Source organism: Lepidochelys olivacea (genome assembly GCF_965140295.1).
Source record: "Lepidochelys olivacea isolate rLepOli2 genome assembly, chromosome: 1".
In the NCBI taxonomy this organism is placed as follows: Eukaryota; Metazoa; Chordata; order Testudines; family Cheloniidae; genus Lepidochelys; species Lepidochelys olivacea.
The window spans coordinates 176,669,957-176,694,025 of NC_140411.1; the positions used below are offsets into that span (position 1 = coordinate 176,669,957).

Below are 24,069 nucleotides of genomic sequence, written 5' to 3' on the forward strand. Positions count from 1 at the left end.
CAGCACCCCAGAGGCACTTTGTCTGCCTCTATGTTCTGGCCACTGCTGATTGGTATAGTGCTTGCCTGCACACTTGAGCTAGCTTTGACTACTGAAACCCCAGTACAACCCTTAATGTTTTTATTTTCTGCAGCTGGCTTCAAATCTTCTTATGTATTTGTTACACAAATAACCCCATATAGTGTAATCACGTAAGAGATTAATTTTATGTTTGACAAATAGTGTGTTGTAAGTGTGCCTTTCAATAGGAATCTAACAATGGTTTGAACCACAGTTTGAAAAAATATAGGTACTGTAGCCTGGTTTTAAAAACATTATTGACACAGATGGTCTTTTATGAATTATAGTCACAAATTTCATTAAAAGATATAGTTCTGTTGAAGATTATGTGCTCAAATCTTGTCCGGGACATACATCCTTAGAAAAAAAAATAACACAAAAGAAACACTCATGGAAACTAAATGCAGTTATAATTATTCAGTTTCCAGATGGCACCTATGATAGAACACATGGTCATTTATTCATATCTATACACAAAAGCTACTAGTTCAACTTTCTGATTGCAATGCAAATTTAAGTAGTGCATCTTAGAATGCCCTTTAGCTGGGTGTGACTTTTCAAATAACAAGAACTTCCAAAGTATGGCATCTTGGGCCTTGTTTCCTGGAAAAAAAAAAACTTTAATGGTGTAAAAAAATGAAAGCATGCTACAGTTACTTTCATCATCTTGCTTCAAATAGGTACCAGTTGACTCGCAGCAAGTATCAGCACACAGCATCTGTACTTAGCACCATGATAAGATAAAAGAGATTCTGAACTTTTCAGCTCCAAGATAAGCGTGCCCAAAATAAATAAAAACTAAAAATGAATCAATGTTTTCTATAAACATGCCATCATTATACTATTACTCCTTTTGTAACATCTTATATGGAAACCATTTCTATCATTCTGCTATCTGTGTATAGCGGCATATCCTCATCTGCATGCACAAAGATTTAGATACATAACTCCTATAACTAAGAACTTAAAAAGTTTTCTTCTCAAATCTCTTCTCAAAAGATGCACAGTTGGTGGACATGAGGTAAATTTCAGACTTGCGCATGGGAAAATTGCACAACAGCTTGGCTACAATACATCCAACTTTAATGAGCACTTCTAGTCTGATTTTCTCAAGTCTATCAGTAAATTCACATCTTCACTCCCTCCATCTATATCTATGTCTATATATAAAAGCAAAACCTTCAACATCATTTGTTTGTTTAAAACAAACAAAAGGAAGTATTTCTTCACACAATGCACAGTCAACCTTTAGAACTCTTTGCCAGAGGATGTTGTGAAGGTCAAGACTATAACAGGGTTCAAAACAGAACTAGATAAATTCATGGAGAATAGGTCCATCAATGGCTATTAGCCAGGATGGGCAAGGATGGTGTCCTTAGCCTCTATTTGCCAGACGCTGGGAATGAGCAACAGGGAATGGATCACTTGATGATTACGTCTTCTGTTCATTCCCTCTGGGGCACCTGGCATTGGCCACTGTCGGAAGACACTGTACTGGGCTAAATGGACCTTTGTTCTGACCCAATGTGGCCGTTCTTATGTGCTTAAGTGTAGTCAAAAGTGTAAATCATCAGGATCAATCTGTGGACTCAGTTCTGTATTCCTTGTGCATCCAAGATTTCCATTGCCTTCAGCTTTCAGATCCAAAACCCATTGAAGACCATGTTAATCTTTTCATTGAATTCAGTGGACTTTGGATCAGATTCTGAGTGTGCCAGGAATGCAGAACTGAGTCATAAACCTTTTGAACTGTAGTTGAACTCACATTTCAGTTATGCTTTCGTCCTCTTCCTTTTGGGGTAGCACAAAAGACAATGCAAATGAAGATACATACACAATAGAAAAAAGCTTATGCTGTTTTCTTTTTAGTTTTTTCTAAACTAAAACTGTAAAAAGAAGAAACAATCCTATATAACTATAGACAGATGAACAGATAAAGATATCCTACACAAAGAAGTGCTGCAGCATGTATCTTTTATTATCCTTTTAAAAATAATTAATTTAAGGCACAAAAATAGTGACATTTTGGAGCTTAGCAAGATGTTTAAAAATATCTTGTCTTCTGGTTGCAGCAAAAATGCCTTAGAAAACTTTATGTTGGGGAGGTTGCAGATCATAATGTATCATAGTGATTTGCTGATCTAGCTTTTTATCTCTGAAGATCTGGAATCAAATTTGCTTTTGAGGGTAATGAGTTTGGCAGTCTCTGTTTAGATTTAGCTGGTCCTTATGCAGATTACAAAAATGACAATTACAACAAAGAATCTCTTCTCAAAAGATGCACAGTAGGTGGACATGAGGTGAATTTCAGACTTGTACAGAGGAAAATTGAGCAACAGCTTGGCTACAATGCATCCAACTTTAATGAGCATTTCCAGTCTGACTTTCTCAAGTTTATGGGAAAACAAAAATCAATCACTAAATTCACATCTTCACTCCCTCCATCTACATCTATGTCTATATATAAAAGTAAAACTTCAACATTATTTAAAAGAAAAAGTTCCAGATTTAATTCTTTTTCTAGAACCAGCCTCTCATGTATGATGTATGATGAATTTATTTTTTTAGAAAAAAAGGTCCCTGTGTTTGCAGCCAGTAAAGGTAGTTAACTCACTGATGATCTCAGTGCCTTAAAAACCAAACTTTGTTATCATTATCATATTGTCTTAATTTTATAGAGGATGTTTCAATTATTTCTTTTTTTAAAAAAATCAGTGGAAAGTTCATTTTTAAAAAAATGACTGCTACTTGAAATCCAGACCGCAGCAATTGCCAGGTCATGAGAACTTTTATGTGCAATTGACTAGAAGCCAACTATCAACAAAGGTGAAACGGACTAGCTTGTTTTCATTGATCAAAATGAACTGAAATCAAAAGGGAGACAACACAGAACAAATAGCTTATAAAATTCCTTCATATAGTCACCCTAAGTGTGAATTGTCACAACATATATATTTTAATCCGTCCCTGTCCCATCAACTAATTTAACAGCATATTCTGATTATTTTTTTAGAGGCAAGGCTCTCTATGGCTCTTATGAGCAATGTCAATATAAATTGTAAGGGCCAAATCCTGCAGTCTTTCCTTAGGCTTAGCTCTGACTTTAAGGGGGAGTTTTGCCTGTATAAGGGACGGAGGAAGAACTTCAGGATTTGTCCCTAAACAGACGATGTCTTCCAACTTTGGGACCTGTGATGATGGGGGCAGTTAGAGAGAGGACGTGGGTTAGAAGCACTAGATGGGTCTCTTCTAAACTGAACTCTCAGGCTAGCTCCTCCAGTCCTGCTTCTGCCAAAACTTCAGGGGAAGTTCGGCCAGAGTGAGGAACGCATGATTTGGCCCTAACCGCGTTAAATAAATCCTGCCTTCTCCCCTTTTCTTCATCTAACCAGGTTTCCCGCACCAGCCCCCGTCAGGCACAGCTGCCGCTGCAGTCAGTGAGAGTGATGTCTGAGTAGGGTCTGGGTCTCCAGGATTTGGTGGATTTGGCCGTAACCGGCTGCAGCTGTGACAGCCAGGCAGTTCCCTTCCCAGTGTATGTCCGGCAGGCTTGGAGGGAAGCCCCACGCCCTCTCTCGCTCACTCACCGCTGAGGACTCGCAGGGAGAGGCAGCTCGGCCCCCGCAGCATCGCGGCACCCAGCAGCAGGGGGATCAGCCTGGAGGGAGAGGCGCTCATAGCGACGGGGGAGTCCCAGCACAAAACAAAGGCGGCACCAAGCACGGGCTGCTGCTGCTTCCCCCGGGGAGATGCTCCAGCAGCCGCAGGTCCTCCCCACTTGCACCAGCACCGCGAGCGCTCAGAGCAGCGGGGCGCCCAGCGAATCCCAAGCCGCTGCAGCGCCGCACATTTCCCTGGGCCAGAGCAACGCGCTGCCCCCTTGCTGCCCGCTCCCCCCCTTCTCTGCGCTCTCTCCCCCGGTGCCTGGCCCTGCCTGTGCCTCTCTCTCGGGTCCCGCGGCTCCGGCTGATGCTGAGCGGGGCGTGGATGCTCCTTGTTATATAGCCAGCCCGAGATGTTGTGCCTGGGAAGAAACCAGCCCCAGACTATTGATTTCTGCTGCTGCCGCCAGCCTCCCTCCGGTGTGAACCGCCCCACGCGCAACGCGGCAGCTCTTCTGGCACAGAGCGGGACCCAGGGCACGCCGGATGGGTGGACTCAGCCGCAGCCCCTCCGCCTTCCTGGGGGGCAGGCGGGAACCCAGAGCTTCGGGGTCGATTTGCATACACCCGTGTCAGCTGTGCCATAAGAGTCTGGCAGGGGGCTGGCTCCCTTTCGTTTTCAAACTGCTGAATGTGCAGGGAAGTGGCAGGCTAGGGGGTCATTTTACTCCGAGCGGCTGTGTAATGCTTCACTCGCTCGGGTACCTGGCAAGATGGATAGAGCAAGAGGGAACCGGCTCGGGGAATTCAATACCGGGCAGGATTTTCCTGAATTCTGGAACTGGATCTCAGCCAAACGGGTTTCGTCGTTGAATGGTTATGGAAACAGACCGTGGAGAACAAGCACCCAAGAGTCACACTCGACCATCCCCATCCGTATTTCAGGGAGGGGGAATTCAAATCAGGGCTTTTCATTTGGCCCATCTCTAAATCTTAAAGTCATATTGTGCTATACTACCATGGAAATGTCCTGCAGAAACAACTAGAGAATGAAATCCTAGCTAGGGAGTTTCAGAGTAACAGCCCTGTTAGTCTGTATTCGCAAAAAGAAAAGGAGTACTAGTGGCACCTTAGAGACTAACCAATTTATTTGAGCATAAGCTTTCGTGAGCTACAGCTCACTTCATCGGATGCATACTGTGGAAAGTGTAGAAGATCTTTTTATATATACACAACCCATGAAAAAATACCTCCTCCCACCCCACTCCTGTTTAGCCAAACTATAGAATTCTGCAGCAGGCATGTCACTCTCCATTAAATTCCATCGATTTGAAATAATTTCTGTAGATCCCCTACACTACAGGGATTTGAGCCTGTACAGTACCATTAATATCAATGAGAATTTTGCCATTTAGTTCATTATATTCAGGATCAGACCCTAGAGAGCGACTCTATTAAGTGCTTAAGGAATTTTTTTTCCATTAAGGGTTTTTCTCCATAAGAATATGAATAAACATATATTTTCTACTTATTTTTGTAAAAGAGAATCTCTCGTGCTCTCTCTGTTAGGCTACTGTAGCCAAATCCAGATTACTGTTTTGATACATTATGATAATTATGTTTATACCACTTTAAAAGAAGCCCCCAGTGACTTTTCTTTTGGGATTATGGTCTCAACTGTTTTGCTTAGGTGTGTACTTGTGAGTGGTTTATTTTATTACAAAGCACGATTCATGATTAGTATAGACCATTGTGTTTAATGGACATCTTCTATACAAATTCTTTGGGGGCTTGTCCCTCAGATTCCAAATACTAGCCATGTATATGGCACGTTTGTAAATCTCCTCCCCCTCCCTACCTCCCCAACAGTTGTTATAACTGGTCTTGTAGTCAATATATCTCAGCTTAGAATGGATTTTCAAAAATTTAAGGGATTTCCTAGCTGCTTTAGAAATATGTGAGACCGGCTTTCATACTGAAAAACCCAGTGTTAGGTTTCTAAACAGTAATTGAAAATCTACTTAAAATATACAGCATTTTGTTCCCAACTTTTTTTTATTACTTAATAATAGGATTTGTGTTTTTACTTGGTTTATACAGACTTTTCCACTATAGCTTTCAAGTTTCCAGTGAGGTCTCTAGTACTTTCCAAGTTTATAGTGCCACAGTGTATCAGCCTCAAAATAGTCATGTGGGGTCATATGGCCTCTTCCTGTGCAAAAATAAACAAAAGTAGAGAATTTAACCGGAAACCTCCATGGCTTCTGAAATTCCACCCATTCCTCATTTGACACTATTGGCATTGTGGAAGAGATGGAGCATGGCCACCTAAGCGTTGCTATGCTGACAATATCTAGGTAATGATGGCAGCCAAAACCCCACAGGTTTATCCCATGTGTGTAAACTTCTACCCCAATGTCCCAAACATGAGGGATTGCGAGAAAGATAATTCTACAAATTATCAAGAATCATAGAGCATGTCCCATCAAAGAGCAATGAGGAAAAGCCAGGCCTGATGGTGTAGAAAAGGGAAAGAGAGAGAGATGTCAAAAGCTGCATTGTGCTATTTAGCAACCTGTCACTGTATTAAGAAGGGATGGTAATGATAAACTGATACAGGGGATGAAACCCCTAAAGTTGTGTGAAGCTCCATCCAAGATGGGCTGTACATGCACCGATACCTGAAGAGTCTGACTTCTTTTTCTTATGCTTTGACAGCACTTGCATAGTTTGTTATGCCAATAAAGTCTCAATCAATTGAAATTGTATCTGCCATGCCTCTGCACAGCTCCAGACACGCTTCCAGGGCTTGACAACCTGGTTAGCTTCTTTACCATGCTTGCACTGGTACCCATCATGACCCTTCCAATAGGGTTCACATAGGGAAGCTTAAAGCAGATTCTGTCATAAGTGTATTCCATATATAAGAATTACTGATAGAAGAATCCACCACATATAGTGATCAAAACCACTCGGACAAAATCATTCCTATACTAACCATGCTAAATACCCCACTTGTAAGAATCAAGCAATCCATTTATAAGAATCATTTCAGGGCAAACTGACTACATGTAATACGATACTTGATCCAGTGCAATGACATGTAATAAGCCAATAAAGCTGTTTTGAATCTGAATTTGATCACATCTTGTGTTATTAGGCACATAGCATGCAAAAAGTATAATCCCTGTGTAGAAAAAACAAGTTGTGCCATTTACGTGTGAGTCAACATGGCAGGGAAAAGAAATGCTTTCTGCAGACGAAAAATGCTACCTCCTGGAGTCCTATGATAGTCTTCCCAAGACCACAGCTCAGAAACTGGGCATTGCACCACCTATATTGTCTAAGATTCTCAAAGACAAGGAGAGCATCATACAAAATGAAGAAGACAGAAAAAGAGTGTGATGAGGCAAGGCATCTATGGTCAAGGTGGCGCTTATAAAGTGGCTCAGAAATTCCAGAGAGAAATCCTCCCTCCCCCACCCCCATCAAGTGAACGGCTGGTGATGTAGAAAGCAGAACTGGTGGTGTCCCTGTGCATTACTGACTTTAAGGCCAGCACTGGCTGGTTTGAGCCCTTTAAAAAACTGAAGGGGGATTGTTTTTAAGAAAATGCGTGGAGAAGCCCAAAGACACGGACATTAGGTCACGTGAAGAATGGTTAGAAAACAAGTGGATGAAAAAATGAGATGTGATATCGCTGAAGATGACACTTCAGTACAGATGAAAGTGGAATTTACTTTTGAGCCCTGCCTGGTGGGACTCTTGCCTTTAAATCAGACAATAAAAGAAAGAAAGAAGTCTAAAGAAAGAATTTCTGCTCCGTTCATCAGTTCCATGACTAGTAAGAAAAAAAACCTTTTCATCATTGGGAAAAGTCGAAACCCTCCGTCTTTTAAAAATGCGAAACATCGTCCAGTCCACTACACTGCCAATGCATCTGCCTGAATGACGGGGTATTTATCTGGTGAGTGGCTGAAGGACTGGGATTGAAAGTTGGGAAAGGAAAGGAGAAAGATTTTGCTACTTATGGACAACTACACAGCCCACATGATGAAAGATGTAGCACTGAGAAATATCCCACTTGAATTCCTCCCAAAGAACACAACTTCTATCTTTCAGCCATGTGATTAGGGAATTATCAGAACTGCCAAAGCATACTTTTGCAAGCAAATGGCTCACAGGGTGGTGCATCACACTGATGATAAGAACAACCGGGCTACTGCTGTGGAAATTGCCATGAAGATCAGTCTTTTAGATGCCATTCTAACGCTTGCAAATGCCTGGTGTGATGTCAATGCTTCAACAATCCAGAATTGCTGGGAAAAAGGATGTCTGGTCATAGCACCCATAAGAGATGCAATTGTTGTTGAGTCACCAAAAGAACTCAGTGCACACGAATGTTAAGAGTGGATAGACATCGATGACAATGCTTTTGTTATACAACCTGTCTCTGACGAGGACATTGTGACTTAGATCTGAGACCAATTTGAAGTGAAACCCAAAAACGATGCAGGGGCGGACTCTGAATGACAAGATAATTGTGCCATCCTTGACCCAAATGGAGGATGTGATGAAAAAATTGACAAATGGCCTGTTGTACAGGGGCTTCAGTGATTTTAACCTCCTACATTGCCTTGAAAAGCTGGTTAACAATGTTGTGGATCATGCAATTCAAACAATATGAAACCACGGAGGAGGTATTGTTTCATATTCTCTGTGTATATATAAAGTCTGCTGCAGTTTCCACGGTATGCATCCGATGAAGTGAGCTGTAGCTCACGAAAGCTCATGCTCAAATAAATTGGTTAGTCTCTAAGGTGCCACAAGTACTCCTTATCATCTGGGATGTGATTTTTACAAAAAGGAGTGCACTCTATTAAATTATGCAGAATTAATTGATGATTTGACATGCTTTCTGCTGGTTTGTCAGGAGAATTTGCCACATACAGTGACTGCTCCTTGACTTCCTCCCCTTCTGGCTGGCCACACACCCCTTTTCCTCTCCCACATATTTTCGGAGGAAGACTCTTGCTGGCTGTCCTCTAATATCAGATGCTACCACATTTCTATATTTCCCATTGGCACAAACTTTCCAGGCCCCTCTTTGTCTTGTTTACACCTACCTGCTATCCTCCCATAGAAGAAGGGAGCAGATGGGATTTAGTACTGTGTCAAATGAGTTTTCCTCACCTGTTCAATTTATGCCAATTCACATAAGCAGAAGATCTGGCCCATTATTACTGCATCTTTCCAACCCATAATTCCACTCCATAATTTTTATAAGGATCAATGTTTTATAAGGATCAATGATTTTACCTTCAGTGACAGAAAACTGATTTACATTAGGATCCTTCTAGATCTGGTAACTGTATAGCTTTGAAAGTGTTCAGCTGGGGCTACTACAAGGACAATGAGTAGTTTGCTTCTTTCCTGAGAGACTAAGCTTATTTCCTTCATAATGTGTTCACTCTGTGCTGGTGTCTCAGTTTGGTCGACAACCTGATCTCTTTCTGAATGATGCGTACTGTAGCACACAGCACTGTTGCCAAATCATTGAACATCCCAGAAGTTCAATAAATGGTGTTATTTATGTTCAGAGTGGCAAACTAACCGTGTGTGTTTCAAGAAGTCAATACCCAAGATATCTACAATCTAGTTCATTAATACTTAAGGTATCTAACCTATCTCAAATTCAAACTTAGTGCTTTCCAAAATTGTGATAGCTAATCCCTCTAGAAGACATTTTTTTAAAAGAAATACTGGAGTACTCTTTATATTACATCATTTACTTTGCCACATTACCATGTTTAATTTTCTCAGTTTAAGACTTGGGCAGAGACTTCAGGTTAGCTGAAAAATAGCAGGCTAATTGTCCCTACTTGGACAACTCACATGGCCTTGATCTTCACAGGTATTTTAGGTTCCTAACTTGCAAATAGAGACTGGATGCCTTTCTTGTAGATATGCTTTAGTCAAATCCATGTTGTTGATCTCAATACAGGAAAAACTGGGTGACATTCTATGGCCTGTGTTGTACAGCTGGTCAGACTAAATAATCTAATGGCCCTTTCTGGCCTTAACGCCTTTCATACTTGCATGCCTAAAGCTGGGCCTCAAAATAAAAGCTTATTTAAGTACCTAAATATAGATGGAGGTGACTAGCTTTAGGTACCAGCACTGACAAGGTGGCATGAAGGCTTTCACTGTTTCTCTACAAGAACCTCATTCTTTTGTTTATGTAACTGACAGAAAAAAAATCTGTGTTAGAATTAATTAGCATTTTAGTACATATTACAGACCTATTTATAATATTTATGGTTAAATATAATATTTCTCTCTTTCTTGCTTTTCATTTGGTACATATTAAAGACAAGATTCTGCCAACCTCAGTCGTAAGGTACTACTTGGTGTCAGTCAGGAAGGGTGGCAGTATCTACCACTAAACAAGCCTAAAAAGGAAGAAAATTAAATTGTGAGTGTACAGGAAGTTCTCACATAAAAGGGATGACTTTTCTTTAGTCATGGCACCATTTGCCATGTCCAGTGGATGCAGCAAAAAGGTGGCGGCTTACATTTATTTTCATACAGGTTCATTAGAAACACCAGTGATTGCCATATATTTAGTTCATTTATCATCAAAGATTATTTTCCATGTTCTTATTACTTTTCCCTACTCACTTCTGAGCTCTTCTTTAATCTGCCCCAAAATCATGCACCATCCACAATTGCCTTTGTTTTGTTTTTTCCATGTGTTTACCAAATTCACCCAACTCTCATCTGAAGAATCTATTAAATTCTTTTAAATGGACACTATCAACTTGACTTCTAGCTAGTTTTAAAAAACAGTTTCAACTACTTCCGTTGTCTCTGGATTTCCCTGCCAGTTTCTGTGGCATTATAACATTATTATATTTTTTAAATATTGTTTTTCTCCTTGTTCCTATTGGAAAGAATCACACAAATATCATAACTGACTAATTACTAAGGCCCTGATCTTGCAATAATTTGAGTATGGGTTTATATTTGTCCACGTACATGGCTTCACTGAGTCAAGGGGAGTACTCACATGCATAAAACTAAACACATGCATAACTATTTGCATGATAGGTGTCTAACTGGCTGTACATGGAAAACAGTGAGCACAAAGTGCTGCCAAGGGCATAAAGTAATTCAATTGCTTTCAGTTATAATCCTCTTAGGTGCTACATGTAGCAATGCTAGGTTAATAAAAAAAAGTCAGACAGAAGCGTCAGTCAGAGAGTGTCCATTGAAAACCACAGGAAGCCTGTTAAAACTAAGGCTGACGGTAAGATTTAGTCAGAGGTATTTATAGTAAAAGTCATGGACAGATCAGGGACTGTGAATTTTTGTTTATTGTCCGTGAACCATCCATAACTTTTACTAGAGATACCCGTGACTAAATCTTAGCCTTAGTTATAACCTGCAGACCTTCAGTTAAAATAGTAAATTCTACAGAGTTATGTACTTTTAAGTTTGTTTTACTTGCCATTTTATTGGAATCCTAAAACCTGTCTTGAATTAGTTCTCTCATCTACTAATATGCTTTTTTCTTTAAACTACAGTTAGTAATTAGATTTTGAGCAAAATTGTAGCAGCCACAAAATTAATTTATGTATCTGTATTATGTAATGACAACATGTTTGAAAAATACATTCCTTGTTTAGAGCCCCGTGACTAATTATGGGCTAGTGGGTGTCTTTAGACATAGCCTTGATCAAGGGGTTGTATGTAAGATGCAATCCCCAGGAGGCATTGAGCTTTAGAGGGTATGTCCTACACTGCAGCTGGGAGTGAGCCTCCCAGCCTGAGTAGACAGACTCACACTAATGGGGCTCTGATCACTTGCGTTCATCAAATATCATATGGCAAATTTACAAGAGTACTTGTGTTAAATCTAGGGATGTTCTTTTACTCTGTTGTACAGCATCTAATAAGATTCAGCTCCAGTTGTGATGGGGGGGGGTGTCTCTAGGAACTACCACAATAAAAATAATAATATGTAAACCCTGACAGTGGGTCCAGAGTTAAGGTTTCACCAGGGTTTTCCAGTTAATGTGAACTTTGTGATCCTCTAGTTCACTTCTGTCCAGGTTTTTTTAAGAATTTGAAAATAGAAATCTCAGCACATTCCGATTTTCTGGGGATCTTTGAGTTGGAAAGTCATACAGTTAGGAAATTACTGTGTTAAAAAAACAAAACAAAAAACACTTTTATAAAAAAACAGGATGACAGTGGTTGAGTGGGGCAGGTTTGCTACAAGAATTGAGAGCATGTTTTGTGAGTGGGTGTGCATGTGTGATGTTATGTGATGTGCATGGCTTGACACTGCATTTCTTAGTTTTTGTAGGTCTGAGTTTGGCATTATTGCCCCCTAGCAGCTTTACCTGGTTTTAAATAAGTGTATTTTATGGCGGAATATAAGGGGTATCCACCCACCTTTTCTCCCTGCAGCAGTCTTTGGGAATATGGGGAGGGGTCTTAGCCTGACAAAGGAGCTATAAGCCAATAGGATTTGTCAACAATAAGGCAGGGTGGGTAATAAATGTGTGTTAGCCAGACCCAGAAAGCTGTGAGTCTCTGGTTAGGATACTACGGACTAAAGAAGTTGCCTGGCTGATGTAGAGCTTTCCTGATCTAGCCCTCTATCTCATCTACTCACTCCCAGCTGCAGTGTAAGAAGAAATGGAACAGGTGGGTGTGTTTAATTATCTTTGTGGCCACATGGGCTCTCACATACTGCAAATGTCTCTCTATCTCATCTACTCCTCTTGCCGCTGGAGTCCTGGGCACTCCTTAACACCCATGCAGCTCTGCTGATGCTACTTAGTCTGGACTTGCACGACCCATGCTATTCCAGTCCTCACCGGCTCTTCCCCCAAGCAATTATGCCAATACCCCTCAAGCCTAATTTTCCCCCCCCCCTCCCTTCCCTTTATTCTTCCAATACAGTACTGAGCTTCTTGATTTCCCTCCTCCCCAGCTCTTCTGATGTCCCTCAAGGCTGACATCTGACACCCCCTTCCCCCTGCTATTCTAGCCCTGGTGTCTCCCTCCTCCACCTTAAAATTGATTACTCTTAATCTTGACCTGTAGTCCCTTTACTGCTATTCCAGTCTGGGGCTTCACACATGCAGACCTGCCAGTGCTGATCAAGCCTGACATCAGTATTGTCTGTTTCTTTGTGGGTTTAAACGTTCCACCTCTATTCCTGGTCAGCTTGTCTCTTCTCTTCCCCTCCCTGACCCCATTCACCAATAACTCTCTATCCTTCTCCTCAAGGACATGCCTCCAGCCAGTACTGAGATGTGGGATTCTGACTACAGTTCAGATGAAGAGGTGAGAATACTGTTTTAGCTGTAGATTGCAGGGTCTCCTGGTCTGGCTCTGGGAGGGGATTGAAGTCTAGTGGTTAGAGCAAGGGTGGGGCCTGTCATGGTTAGCAGGTCATTCAGTTGTTGTTTTTGTATATATACATACACACACCGGGTTAGTGCTGTCTAGTGTGTGTGTGTGTGTTTTTGTTTTGTTTTGTAAATGATCTTGGGCTTAACTTCTCTATCAATATGGGATATTAATTAACCCTTCTGTATTAACCTAAGTGTGAAAGAAACCCCACAAGTTCCACAGCCAGCTTTGTTTCTTAGCCCTTTCTTGAATGAAGGAATTTAATGATGAACAATCAAAATGTCTTGGGCTTGCAACAGAGCTGCGAATTTTGTTGAGTCAGTTTCCCCAAACACAAAGAAAGATGGGAGAAAGGAAAAGACAAGGGAAACCTTTGTTAGCATCAGACTGGTTTCGCTTCAGGTAAGCAGCATCCTGGGGTCTATCTGATATTAGATTAGAAAGTCTGTGTCAGAGGTGCAGCTGAATGAAGTTTCTCGACCAGTGGCTGGGGACAGTGTATGAGCAGGCAAAAACAAATCTAGGACCAGCTAGTGTGTATATCCAGGACACTGGGTGGGTGCTTATTGATGTAGCTTAAAACTTGGAATAAATAAATAGTTGATAAAACTGGAGGAAACAGAATGGCCTGTGGCTTAATGGGCTTGACTCTCAGAAATTGGACCAGAAAAATAAGAGCAAAGAGAAAGGACTAACAAAACTGGAGACAAAGACCAATCCAGGCCATTTTAAGTTATGCTGAAATTTGTACTACTTAGTTTACAGAAAGCTACCAGTCTGCAGCTGTCCTTCCCCAAAGTCCTTCTGTCCCAAACACTCTTACTCAAACAATGCAACTTTGGACAATCTCAGAGTCCAACCCCCCAGAAGAAAGTTTGTTAGATTCTCCTTAGTATGACTGATTTAAATGGTAGGCCTTTTCTCAAAGGTTAGGATAACGTATTGTCCATAAGCTTTAAATCTAGGTGTCTCTTAAAGAAAGGTCAGTTGTTCCAGAGGCAGACAACTCTTTTTTTTATACTGGGTGGTTAGAGTTGTTGAATATGGCATCAATGCATCATTTGTATCATAACTGAACTTCTCCACTTGTAATGAAGGGAGAAAATTGTTCCCTTTTTAATTCAATCCCTAAATTTGGGGGGCACCTACAGCCCCCACCCAAGTCACCAGTTGCTGTGTCACTGTGTTCCCATTGTCATGATCTTTCCAGGAGCTGGGACTCTCTAATCCTGCTGTGGCCTGGTGGGGGAAACAGGGAATCAGAGTTGCCACTGATTTTGTGTGATTTAGACCAAGTTCCTCCTGTGCCCTGACTTCTATCAAATAGAGATAACAGAACAGACCTCAGAGGGGTTCACATCTGTTCAGCATTTATGCTGCTTGCCCTTCACTAGCGCCTTCCATCCAAATGGGGAAGCTAGTGTTCTGTGGTGTCCCTTGCCGTCACAGGGTTAGTGCAGATACCAGACCTGGTGCAGGTTCAATTGCTCACTCATTTGATTGTCTGTTTCCAGATATCCACGAAGAAGGATCAGCACTCACGTCTGGGAGAGGATAACTTGGATGACACACTAGAGTATGACTTCTCTGGCCCAGCCTTGAGAAGGGAGAGGCTGGGATCCCAAAAACCATTGATGGGGGACAGTAACCCAGCAAAAAGCGAGGATGCCAGACAGCCAGGGGATAGGAACTGTGAGAATCAAGTGCTCTCGGCTGTGCCTGACCCATCCAATGGCTGAGTTATTTAATTTCTTCGTATCACAGCTATTTTTTGTCACTTTCTCAGCCAGCATGGGAATTGGAGACCTGGAGGTGGAAGGCCCTATGTTCTGTTTCCCCTCTCACCCCTAAAGTAAATTAGTCCTTATCTTGATCTGGGTTCAGATTGAACAGACATCCTAGAGATGAAAGGTACAACTAGAAGAGTAGCCCATTGGGTTTGGAAAACAAAGGAAAAAAATTATAGTACTGTCTCTCAATGGCTCTGGCCTCAGCTGTCGAACTGTCCTTGTAAGTCTCCAGCTTCCCCTGAACTTCTGCAAGCGCAGTTGCAAGACTGGGGTCTGTAGTGGCATTTCTTGCATATAGTTACAAAGATCTGTGTGTGTGTTGTGGTGGGTTTTTTGTTTTTTTTTTTTAAAAGGGGTATTAATAAAGATGTCTATTTACACCCACATTGTAATAGTGCAAGGAGTATTATTGTGTCTGGTGAATTCCAGAAAGCTCTAGGGGAGAGACGGTGAGTTAGCCTTATCTCTATAGATATTTACTACAAATTTAAAACTAACAAAAGGGGATCTATTTTGTTTTTGTTAATTTATTTCACAAAATACACTTCACCTGTGATTCTCCCATGAGGGAAATGCAGGAAATCACCTCAGCAACCAGATACCTCTCTCCCAACCATGTAGTACATTTATGATATATAACTAAACTATAATCTTCTGCATCCTCCATTTGTTTTTTTTCATAAAATAATCAATCAACTCTCAACAAATAACTAGGTAGTATATTTTGTGAGCAATAGCTAGCTCTTGGCATTAACGATGAAGGAACTGGATTGTGTGTATACCTGTAGACTAGCAAAGTAATCATTATCTTAGAAATACTGAATTTTGAAAGACTGATTGTTAGGGGGCTTATTCCTTCACCCACTTACTTCCCTGGTCCTTCTCGCATGAACAGAGAGGAACAATACCCGAAGTCCAAAGGTGCAAACAATTCAATGTTTATTGGGGTGAACTTCCAGCAAGCATGATTCCAGTTTCCTTCCTTAGTGTCCTCGTTCACAGCTCTGACACCACAGAGCCTTACACCTGTGTGCCTGTTCCCATTCCTGCCCTTAGCCAAACATGATTCCAATTTCCCCAGCCCCAGTCACTGTTCCCATTTCCCCTTTTAGCAAAACATAATTCCAATTTCCTTACCCCCATTCCCTGTTCCCATTTCCCTCACCCACATGCCCATGCCCACTCCCACCCCCCTACTTCCTGATTGACTGCAGATTATATAGTAAAACTTGAGTTCTGCTTTGCTATACCTTAACCAATCATGTTCCTGAAATTTAACTAACCAATCCTAACATATTGTAACATGCTTATGTAACCAATTATATCCCACCACCTTAATTAGTTTACACCCAGCAAAATTAATTATACAGCAGACAGGAACAATCACAGAACCAGACAGAGATTATACAGACAAACAATAGCAAAGTGGGAACTATAATGACAAGACAATACAGAAGTGAGGATTTCACATCCTAGCTATTGATAAGTGAGTTCTTGCCAGACAGGATGCTATCAAACTAAGTTTCCTTTTACATTTTCTAGGCACTTCCCTTTCTCTGGAAGTGATAGGAATACAATCCTGTCCTGATAGTGCCTAACAGCCCAATAGCACCTTATTTCAATGTTAGTTTGGAATGTGAGGAAGTGACTGTTCGCTTCCTAGCTTATGGCTGCCTTTGCTGCTTAGCCAAAGACCTTAGCCTAAGCACAGGGCCTCAGACTGTCACAGTAAGAGAAGGCCCTTACACCAGCAGACAGTGATTTTGATTCTTTCTTTTATACCTCTAGAACTAGCCAAGTGATAAGAATACACCTAAATTCTTAAAGTGCAGGCCTTTGCGGACAGGCCTGAATATCTATATCCTAACACTGATCTCATGAATTTTAAAGGTTTCAGAGTAGCAGCTGTGTTACTCTGAGGATTCTAGGTCACCACAGAACTGTACAGAACGCCACTAGCCATCACCTTCAGCCCCCAACTAAAACCTCTCCAACACATCATCAAGGATCTGCAACCTATCCTGAAGGACGACCCATCACCCTCACAGATCTTGGGAAACAGGCCAGTCCTTGCTTACAGACAGCCCCCCAACCTGAAGCAAATACTCACCAGCAACCACACAAAAGAACAACTAACCCAGGAACCTATCCTTGCAACAAAGCCTGTTGCCAACTGCGTCCACATATCTATTCAGGGGACACCATCATAGGGCCTTGTCAAGGTTCCTCCCCCACTCTGAACTCTAGGGTACAGATGTGGGGACCTGCATGAAAAACCTCCTAAGCTTATCCTTACCAGCTTAGGTTAAAACTTCCCCAAGGTACAAAATATTACCCCCGTTATCCTTGGAATGGCCGCTACCACCACCAAACTAATACTGGTTACTGGGGAAGAGCTGTTTGGACGCGTCCTTCCCCCCAAAATACTTCCCAAAACCTTGCACCCCACTTCCTGGACAAGGTTTGGTAAAAAGCCTCACCAATTCGCCTAGGTGACTACAGACCCAGACCCTTGGATCTTAAGAACAATGAACAATCCTCCCAACACTTGCACTCCCCCTTTCCTGGGAAATGTTGGATAAAAAGCCTCACCAATTTGCATAGGTGACCACAGACCCAAACCCTTGGATCTGAGAACAATGAAAAAGCATTCAGTGTTTTACAAGAAGACTTTTAATAAAAAATAGAAGTAAATAGAAATAAAGAAATCCCCCCTGTAAAATCAGGATAGTATATATCTTACAGGGTAATTAGATTCAAAAACATAGAGAACCCCTCTAGGCAAAACCTTAAGTTACAAAAAAGATACACAGACAGAAATAGTTATTCTATTCAGCACAATTCTTTTCTCAGCCATTTAAAGAAATCATAATCTAACACATACCTAGCTAGATTACTTACTAAAAGTTCTAAGACTCCATTCCTGTTCTGTCCCCGGCCAAGACGACTACAGACAGACACACAAACCCTTTGTTTCTCTCCCTCCTCCCAGCTTTTGAAAGTATCTTGTCTCCTCATTGGTCATTTTGGTCAGGTGCCAGCGAGGTTACCTTTAGCTTCTTAACCCTTTACAGGCGAGAGGAGCTTTCCCCTGGCCAGGAGGGATTTCAAAGGGGTTTACCCTTCCCTTTATATTTATGACACGCCCCCCAAATCTCAGCTAGGGTGAAACACTGGCTGGGATTTCTTCCTGGAGCTCTAGGAAAAACAGAGTTAATAAGACACATGCATCTCTAAATATACTACCAAGTACATAAAGACTAACAATATTTTCCACATCTCAAGGACGATTTTAACCAGTTGATTCTGGGAAACTTTCACGGGAGAGTGCATCAGCCACTTTGTTAGAAGCTCCTGAGATGTGTTGGATGTCGAAATCAAAATCTTGGAGAGCTAAACTCCACCGAAGAAGTTTTTTGTTAGTTTCTTTGAGGGTGTGAAGCCACTTTAGTGCAGCATGGTCGGTTTGCAGGTGGAAACGCCGTCCCCAAACATATGGGCGTAGCTTTTCCAGAGCGTAGACAATGGCATAACATTCTTTTTCAGTGACTGACCAGTTGCTTTCCCTCTCAGACAGTTTTTTGCTGAGAAACACTACAGGGTGGAATTCTTGATCAGGTCCTTTCTGCATTAAAACTGCTCCCACACCACGCTCGGATGCATCTGTGGTTACTAGGAACGGTTTGTCAAAGTCTGGGGCCCTTAGTACAGGGTCAGACATGAATGTCGCTTTAAGCTTGTTAAAGGCCTTCTGACACTTTCCGGTCCACTGAACAGCATTTGGCTGTTTCTTTTTGGTTAGGTCTGTCAGTGGGGCAGCAATTTGGCTGTAGTGCGGTACAAATCGTCTGTAATAACCGGCCAAGCCTAAGAAGGATTGAACCTGTTTCTTTGACCTTGGGACAGGCCACTTTTGGATAGCATCCACTTTGGCCTGTAGGGGGCTGATAGTTCCTTGACCCACCTGGTGTCCAAGGTAAGTCACTCTGTTTAGGCCTATTTGACACTTCTTAGCCTTAACAGTTAGTCCTGCCTCCCTTATGCGCTCAAGGACTTTTTGTAGATGTTCCAGGTGGTCTGCCCAGGAATCCGAAAATATGGCCACATCGTCAAGGTAGGCAACTGCATATTCTCCTAATCCCGCTAGGAGACTATCTACAAGTCTTTGGAAAGTGGCGGGTGCATTTCGCAGCCCGAAAGGGAGTACATTAAATTCATACAGCCCGAGATGTGTGATGAAGGCTGACCTTTCCTTGGCAGATTCATCTAGCGGTACCTGCCAGTACCCCTTGGTTAAGTCCAAGGTAGAGATGAACTGGGCCCTTCCCAGTTTCTCTAATAGTTCATCTGTGCGTGGCATGGGATAGTTGTCTGGGCGAGTTACAGCATTTAGCTTACGGTAGTCCACGCAAAAACGTATTTCCCCATCTGGTTTGGGAACTAGAACCACTGGAGATGCCCATGCACTTTCAGAGGGGCGGATTACACCCATCTGTAACATATCCTGGATCTCCCGTTCTATAGCAGTTTTAGCTTGAGGAGACACCCGGTAAGGTTGGACCCTAATTGGGTGAGCATTACCTGTGTCAATGGAGTGGTATGCCCGTTCAGTCAGTCCTGGGGTGGCTGAGAACGTTGGCGCGTAGCTAGTGCACAGCTCCTGGATCTGCTGTCGCTGCATACGCCCAAGGGTCATGGAGAGGTTCACCTCTTCCACACCACCAGCACATTTCCCTTCGTAATAGACACCTTCAGGCCACTCAGCGTCGTCTCCTCCCTGGGCTGTAAACTGACAAACCTTTAATTCTCTGGAATAAAAGGGCTTTAGAGAATTAATATGATACACCTTAGGCTTTCGGTTGGAGGTGGGGAATGCTATGAGATAATTAACAGCTCCCAGGCGCTCCTGGACCACGAATGGCCCTTCCCACGATGCTTCCATTTTATGGGCCTGGAGCGCCTTTAAGACCATGACCTGGTCTCCTACTTTGAAGGAACGCTCTCTGGCATGTTTATCATACCAGGCTTTTTGCTCTTTTTGAGCATCCTGTAAGTTTTCTCTAGCAAGGGCTAAAGAGGTTCGGAGGGTGTTTTGTAGGTTGGTTACAAAGTCCAGAATGTTAGTTCCTGGAGAAGGTGTAAATCCCTCCCATTGCTGCTTCACCAACTGCAATGGCCCCTTAACCTCACGGCCATATACAAGTTCAAATGGAGAAAACCCTAAACTGGGATGTGGTACAGCTCTGTAGGCAAAGAGCAACTGCTGCAATACTAGGTCCCAATCATTGGAGTGCTCATTTACGAATTTACGTATCATGGCCCCCAAAGTTCCATTAAACTTCTCCACCATGCCATTTGTTTGATGATGGTAAGGAGTGGCAACCAAGTGATTTACCCCATGAGCTTCCCAAAGGTTTTTCATAGTTCCTGCCAGGAAATTAGTCCCTGCATCTGTGAGGATGTCGGAGGGCCAACCTACCCTGGCAAAAATGTCTGCTAGTGCCTGGCACACACTTTTAGCCCTGGTGTTGCTTAGAGCTACTGCTTCCGGCCATCGGGTGGCAAAATCCATGAAAGTCAGTATGTACTGCTTTCCTCTGGGTGTCTTTTTCGGAAAAGGACCCAGAATATCCACAGCTACTCGCTGAAATGGAACTTCAATGATGGGGAGTGGCTGGAGAGGAGCTTTGACCTGGTCTTGGGGTTTTCCCACTCTTTGGCACACCTCACAAGACTGGACATAGGTAGAAACATCCTTGCCCATTCCCTCCCAGTGGAATGACCCCCCCAAACGGTCTTTGGTCCTGTTCACCCCAGCATGGCCACTAGGGTGATCATGGGCTAAGCTCAAGAGCTTGGCCCGGTATTTAGTTGGAACTACCAACTGTCTCTGAGGATGCCAGTCTTCCTGGTGTCCCCCAGAAAGAGTTTCCTTGTATAAAAGTCCTCTTTCTACAACAAACCTGGATCGATTAGAAGAGCTGAGAGGCGGTGGGTTGCTCCGTGCCGCCGTCCAAGCTCTCTGGAGGCTTTCATCTGCTTCCTGTTCGGTCTGGAACTGTTCCCTTGATGCTGGAGACATCAGTTCCTCATGGGATTGTGGACCTAGGCTTGGTCCCTCTGGAAGCGATATAGAGGATGGAGCTGCTTCTGTTGACTGTGAACCGCTCTCCGCTGGTGCACTATGTTGGGATTCAGGCTCCGGCTGAGCCTCTTGGGTAGGGTTATCGGCTGCTGCCAGTTCAGGTTCAGTGGGGCCCTCTGGTGTTGAGGTTGCAAGTACTGGATTCCGTGCTGACACGGGGTCTGGTGTTGGTTGTTCGGCTGGTTCCGGTTCTGGGACTGGTTCCGTCTGGGTCTCTGGGACTGCATCCACTACTGCTGTTGCAGACATTGGCCTGGGGTCCGGGTCCATCACCTCTGACCGGGTTCTGATAGAAGTTTCCGGAACAGAGCTAGGCCTCACGGCTTGTTTAGCCTGGCTGCGGGTGACTGTTCCCACCCTCTTGGCCTGCTTCACGTGATTGGCCAAGTCTTCCCCCAACAGCATGGGGATGGGATAATCATCATAGACTGCAAAAGTCCACATTCCTGACCAGCCCTTGTACTGGACAGGCAACTTGGCTGTAGGCAAATTGAAAGAGTTGGACTTGAAGGGTTGAATCGTCACTTGGATCTCTGGGTTGATTAAATTGGGGTCCACTAAGGAAGCATGGATAGCTGACACTTGTGCTCCGGTGTCCCTCCACGCGGTGACCTTCTTCCCACCCACACTCACAGTTTCCCTCCGCTCCAAGGGTATCTGGGAGGTATCTGGGCCTGTGGACCTCTGGTGTGATTCCGGTGCAATGAACTGTAACCTGTTGGGGTTCTTGGGGCAGTTGGCCTTTACATGCCCCAGCTCGTTACATTTAAAACATCGTCCAGCTGACGGGTCACCGGGGCGAGGTGGGTTGCTGGAGAACGGGGTGGTGGGACGATAAGGGGTCTGGAGGGTTCTTTGGGAGGTAGGTGGGGCTTTGGGCGGCCCCCGGTAATAGGGTGTGGTCTGGGGTGGTCCCTTCTGGTCTCCGCTCCAACTGCGACCAGTTTTCTTCTTCTCTGCCACCTCCACCCATCTGGCTCCAATCTCTCCTGCCTCAATTACAGTTTTGGGCTTCCCATCTAGGATGTATCTTTCTATTTCCTCAGGAACACCCTCTAAGAATTGTTCCATTTGCATTAGGAAGGGCAAATTTACTGGAGATTCAACACTTGCTCCTGATATCCAGGCATCCCAATGTTTTACAATGTGGTAGGCATGTCGGGTAAATGACATGTCTGGTTTCCACCTTAGGGCTCTGAACCTCCGACGAGACTGCTCGGGTGTTATCCCCATTCTGACTCTCGCCTTGGATTTAAACAGTTCATACTTGTTCATGTGTTCTTTAGGCATTTCAGCTGCCACCTCAGCTAAGGGTCCACTGAGCTGCGGCCTCAGCTCTACCATGTATTGGTCAGTAGAGATGTTGTACCCAAGGCAGGCCCTTTCGAAGTTTTCTAAGAAGGCCTCAGTATCATCACCTGCCTTGTAGGTGGGGAACTTTCTGGGATGGGAAGTGGTACCTGGAGAAGGATTGCTAGGGTTTGTTGGTATATTCTGCTGGGCCTTTATCCTCTCCATCTCCTCCACATGCTTCCTTGCCTCCATTTCCCTCTTGTGGGCAGCCTCCTGTACCTCCTTCTCCAGCCGCATGAGTTCTATCTGTCTTTCATGTTCCCTTTGTTTTTCCTCAGCCTGAAATTTGGCTAATTCCAGCTGTAGTCGAGCTGAGGATTTGGCCATTCTAACCTCTCTGTTTTTAACTAACTTTACACCCGAGGTTTAGAAATAAACAAACAAAACTTGGCTGTAACTTTTTGCTGTGCTGGAATAGAGTACCTATTCTCTGATAGTGATTGTCAGCCTACAGAAAAAGACAATTCCCTTGTCTCTGCTCTGGGCCCAAATTAAAGCAAAAAACCTCCAACTACTTGGAAAACTGCTTACCCAGCCCAAAGAAAAAAAAAAATTTCTTTTCAAACCTGTGCTCCTTGTAAAACAAAAAAAAAAAAAATCAAAATCCTAAAAAAAAACCCTGCCACTTTTGTCTCCAGGCAAATGGGTAGAGCACACACCCCCTATTTACTTTTAGGAAGAAAAGAAAAAAAAAAAACCTCTGGGTTGGAAGACTGTGAATTTCCCTGCAGGAGTTAAGTACCCTGCCTCCAGGCAAGAAAACCTGCAATTCACAAGATAATCCCCTTTTGTCTCTGCTTGGCCACAAAGCAGAGAGAAACCAAGCTGCTTTCAGTTTCAAAGCTGCCTTCTGGACTTCCTAAAAATTCCTTTTTAAAATCTGTATTTCTAGTTCAAAAAATCTCAACTGGATCTCAAAATGATTTCAGGTTAATCCCACCACTGTGCCACCATGTCACGGTTCCTCCCCCACTCTGAACTCTAGGGTACAGATGTGGGGACCTGCATGAAAAACCTCCTAAGCTTATCCTTACCAGCTTAGGTTAAAACTTCCCCAAGGTACAAAATATTACCCCCGTTATCCTTGGAATGGCCGCTACCACCACCAAACTAATACTGGTTACTGGGGAAGAGCTGTTTGGACGCGTCCTTCCCCCCAAAATACTTCCCAAAACCTTGCACCCCACTTCCTGGACAAGGTTTGGTAAAAAGCCTCACCAATTCGCCTAGGTGACTACAGACCCAGACCCTTGGATCTTAAGAACAATGAACAATCCTCCCAACACTTGCACTCCCCCTTTCCTGGGAAATGTTGGATAAAAAGCCTCACCAATTTGCATAGGTGACCACAGACCCAAACCCTTGGATCTGAGAACAATGAAAAAGCATTCAGTGTTTTACAAGAAGACTTTTAATAAAAAATAGAAGTAAATAGAAATAAAGAAATCCCCCCTGTAAAATCAGGATAGTATATATCTTACAGGGTAATTAGATTCAAAAACATAGAGAACCCCTCTAGGCAAAACCTTAAGTTACAAAAAAGATACACAGACAGAAATAGTTATTCTATTCAGCACAATTCTTTTCTCAGCCATTTAAAGAAATCATAATCTAACACATACCTAGCTAGATTACTTACTAAAAGTTCTAAGACTCCATTCCTGTTCTGTCCCCGGCCAAGACGACTACA

The 24,069-nt window shown here is 43.1% G+C and overlaps 1 protein-coding gene across 5 annotated transcripts in view; it reads right to left on the reverse strand.

Annotated features, from left to right (window-relative positions):
- CHODL (chondrolectin) overlaps positions 1-24,069 on the reverse strand; it is a 73,048-nt gene that overhangs the window by 42,262 nt on the left and 6,717 nt on the right. Inside the window, exon 1 of one of the 5 annotated variants that reach the window (XR_014713626.1) lies at positions 17,783-21,006. The exons of 3 other annotated variants lie outside the window; for them this stretch is intronic. Coding sequence is in view for 1 of the 2 variants with exons in the window: in XM_084643675.1 (XP_084499801.1) it covers positions 3,648-3,738 (91 nt within the window). In the remaining variant the exon portion in view is untranslated. Of the gene's footprint in view, positions 1-3,647; positions 4,272-17,782; positions 21,007-24,069 lie in introns of those variants that run through there. One more of the 5 variants, XM_084643675.1, reaches the window with a different exon arrangement.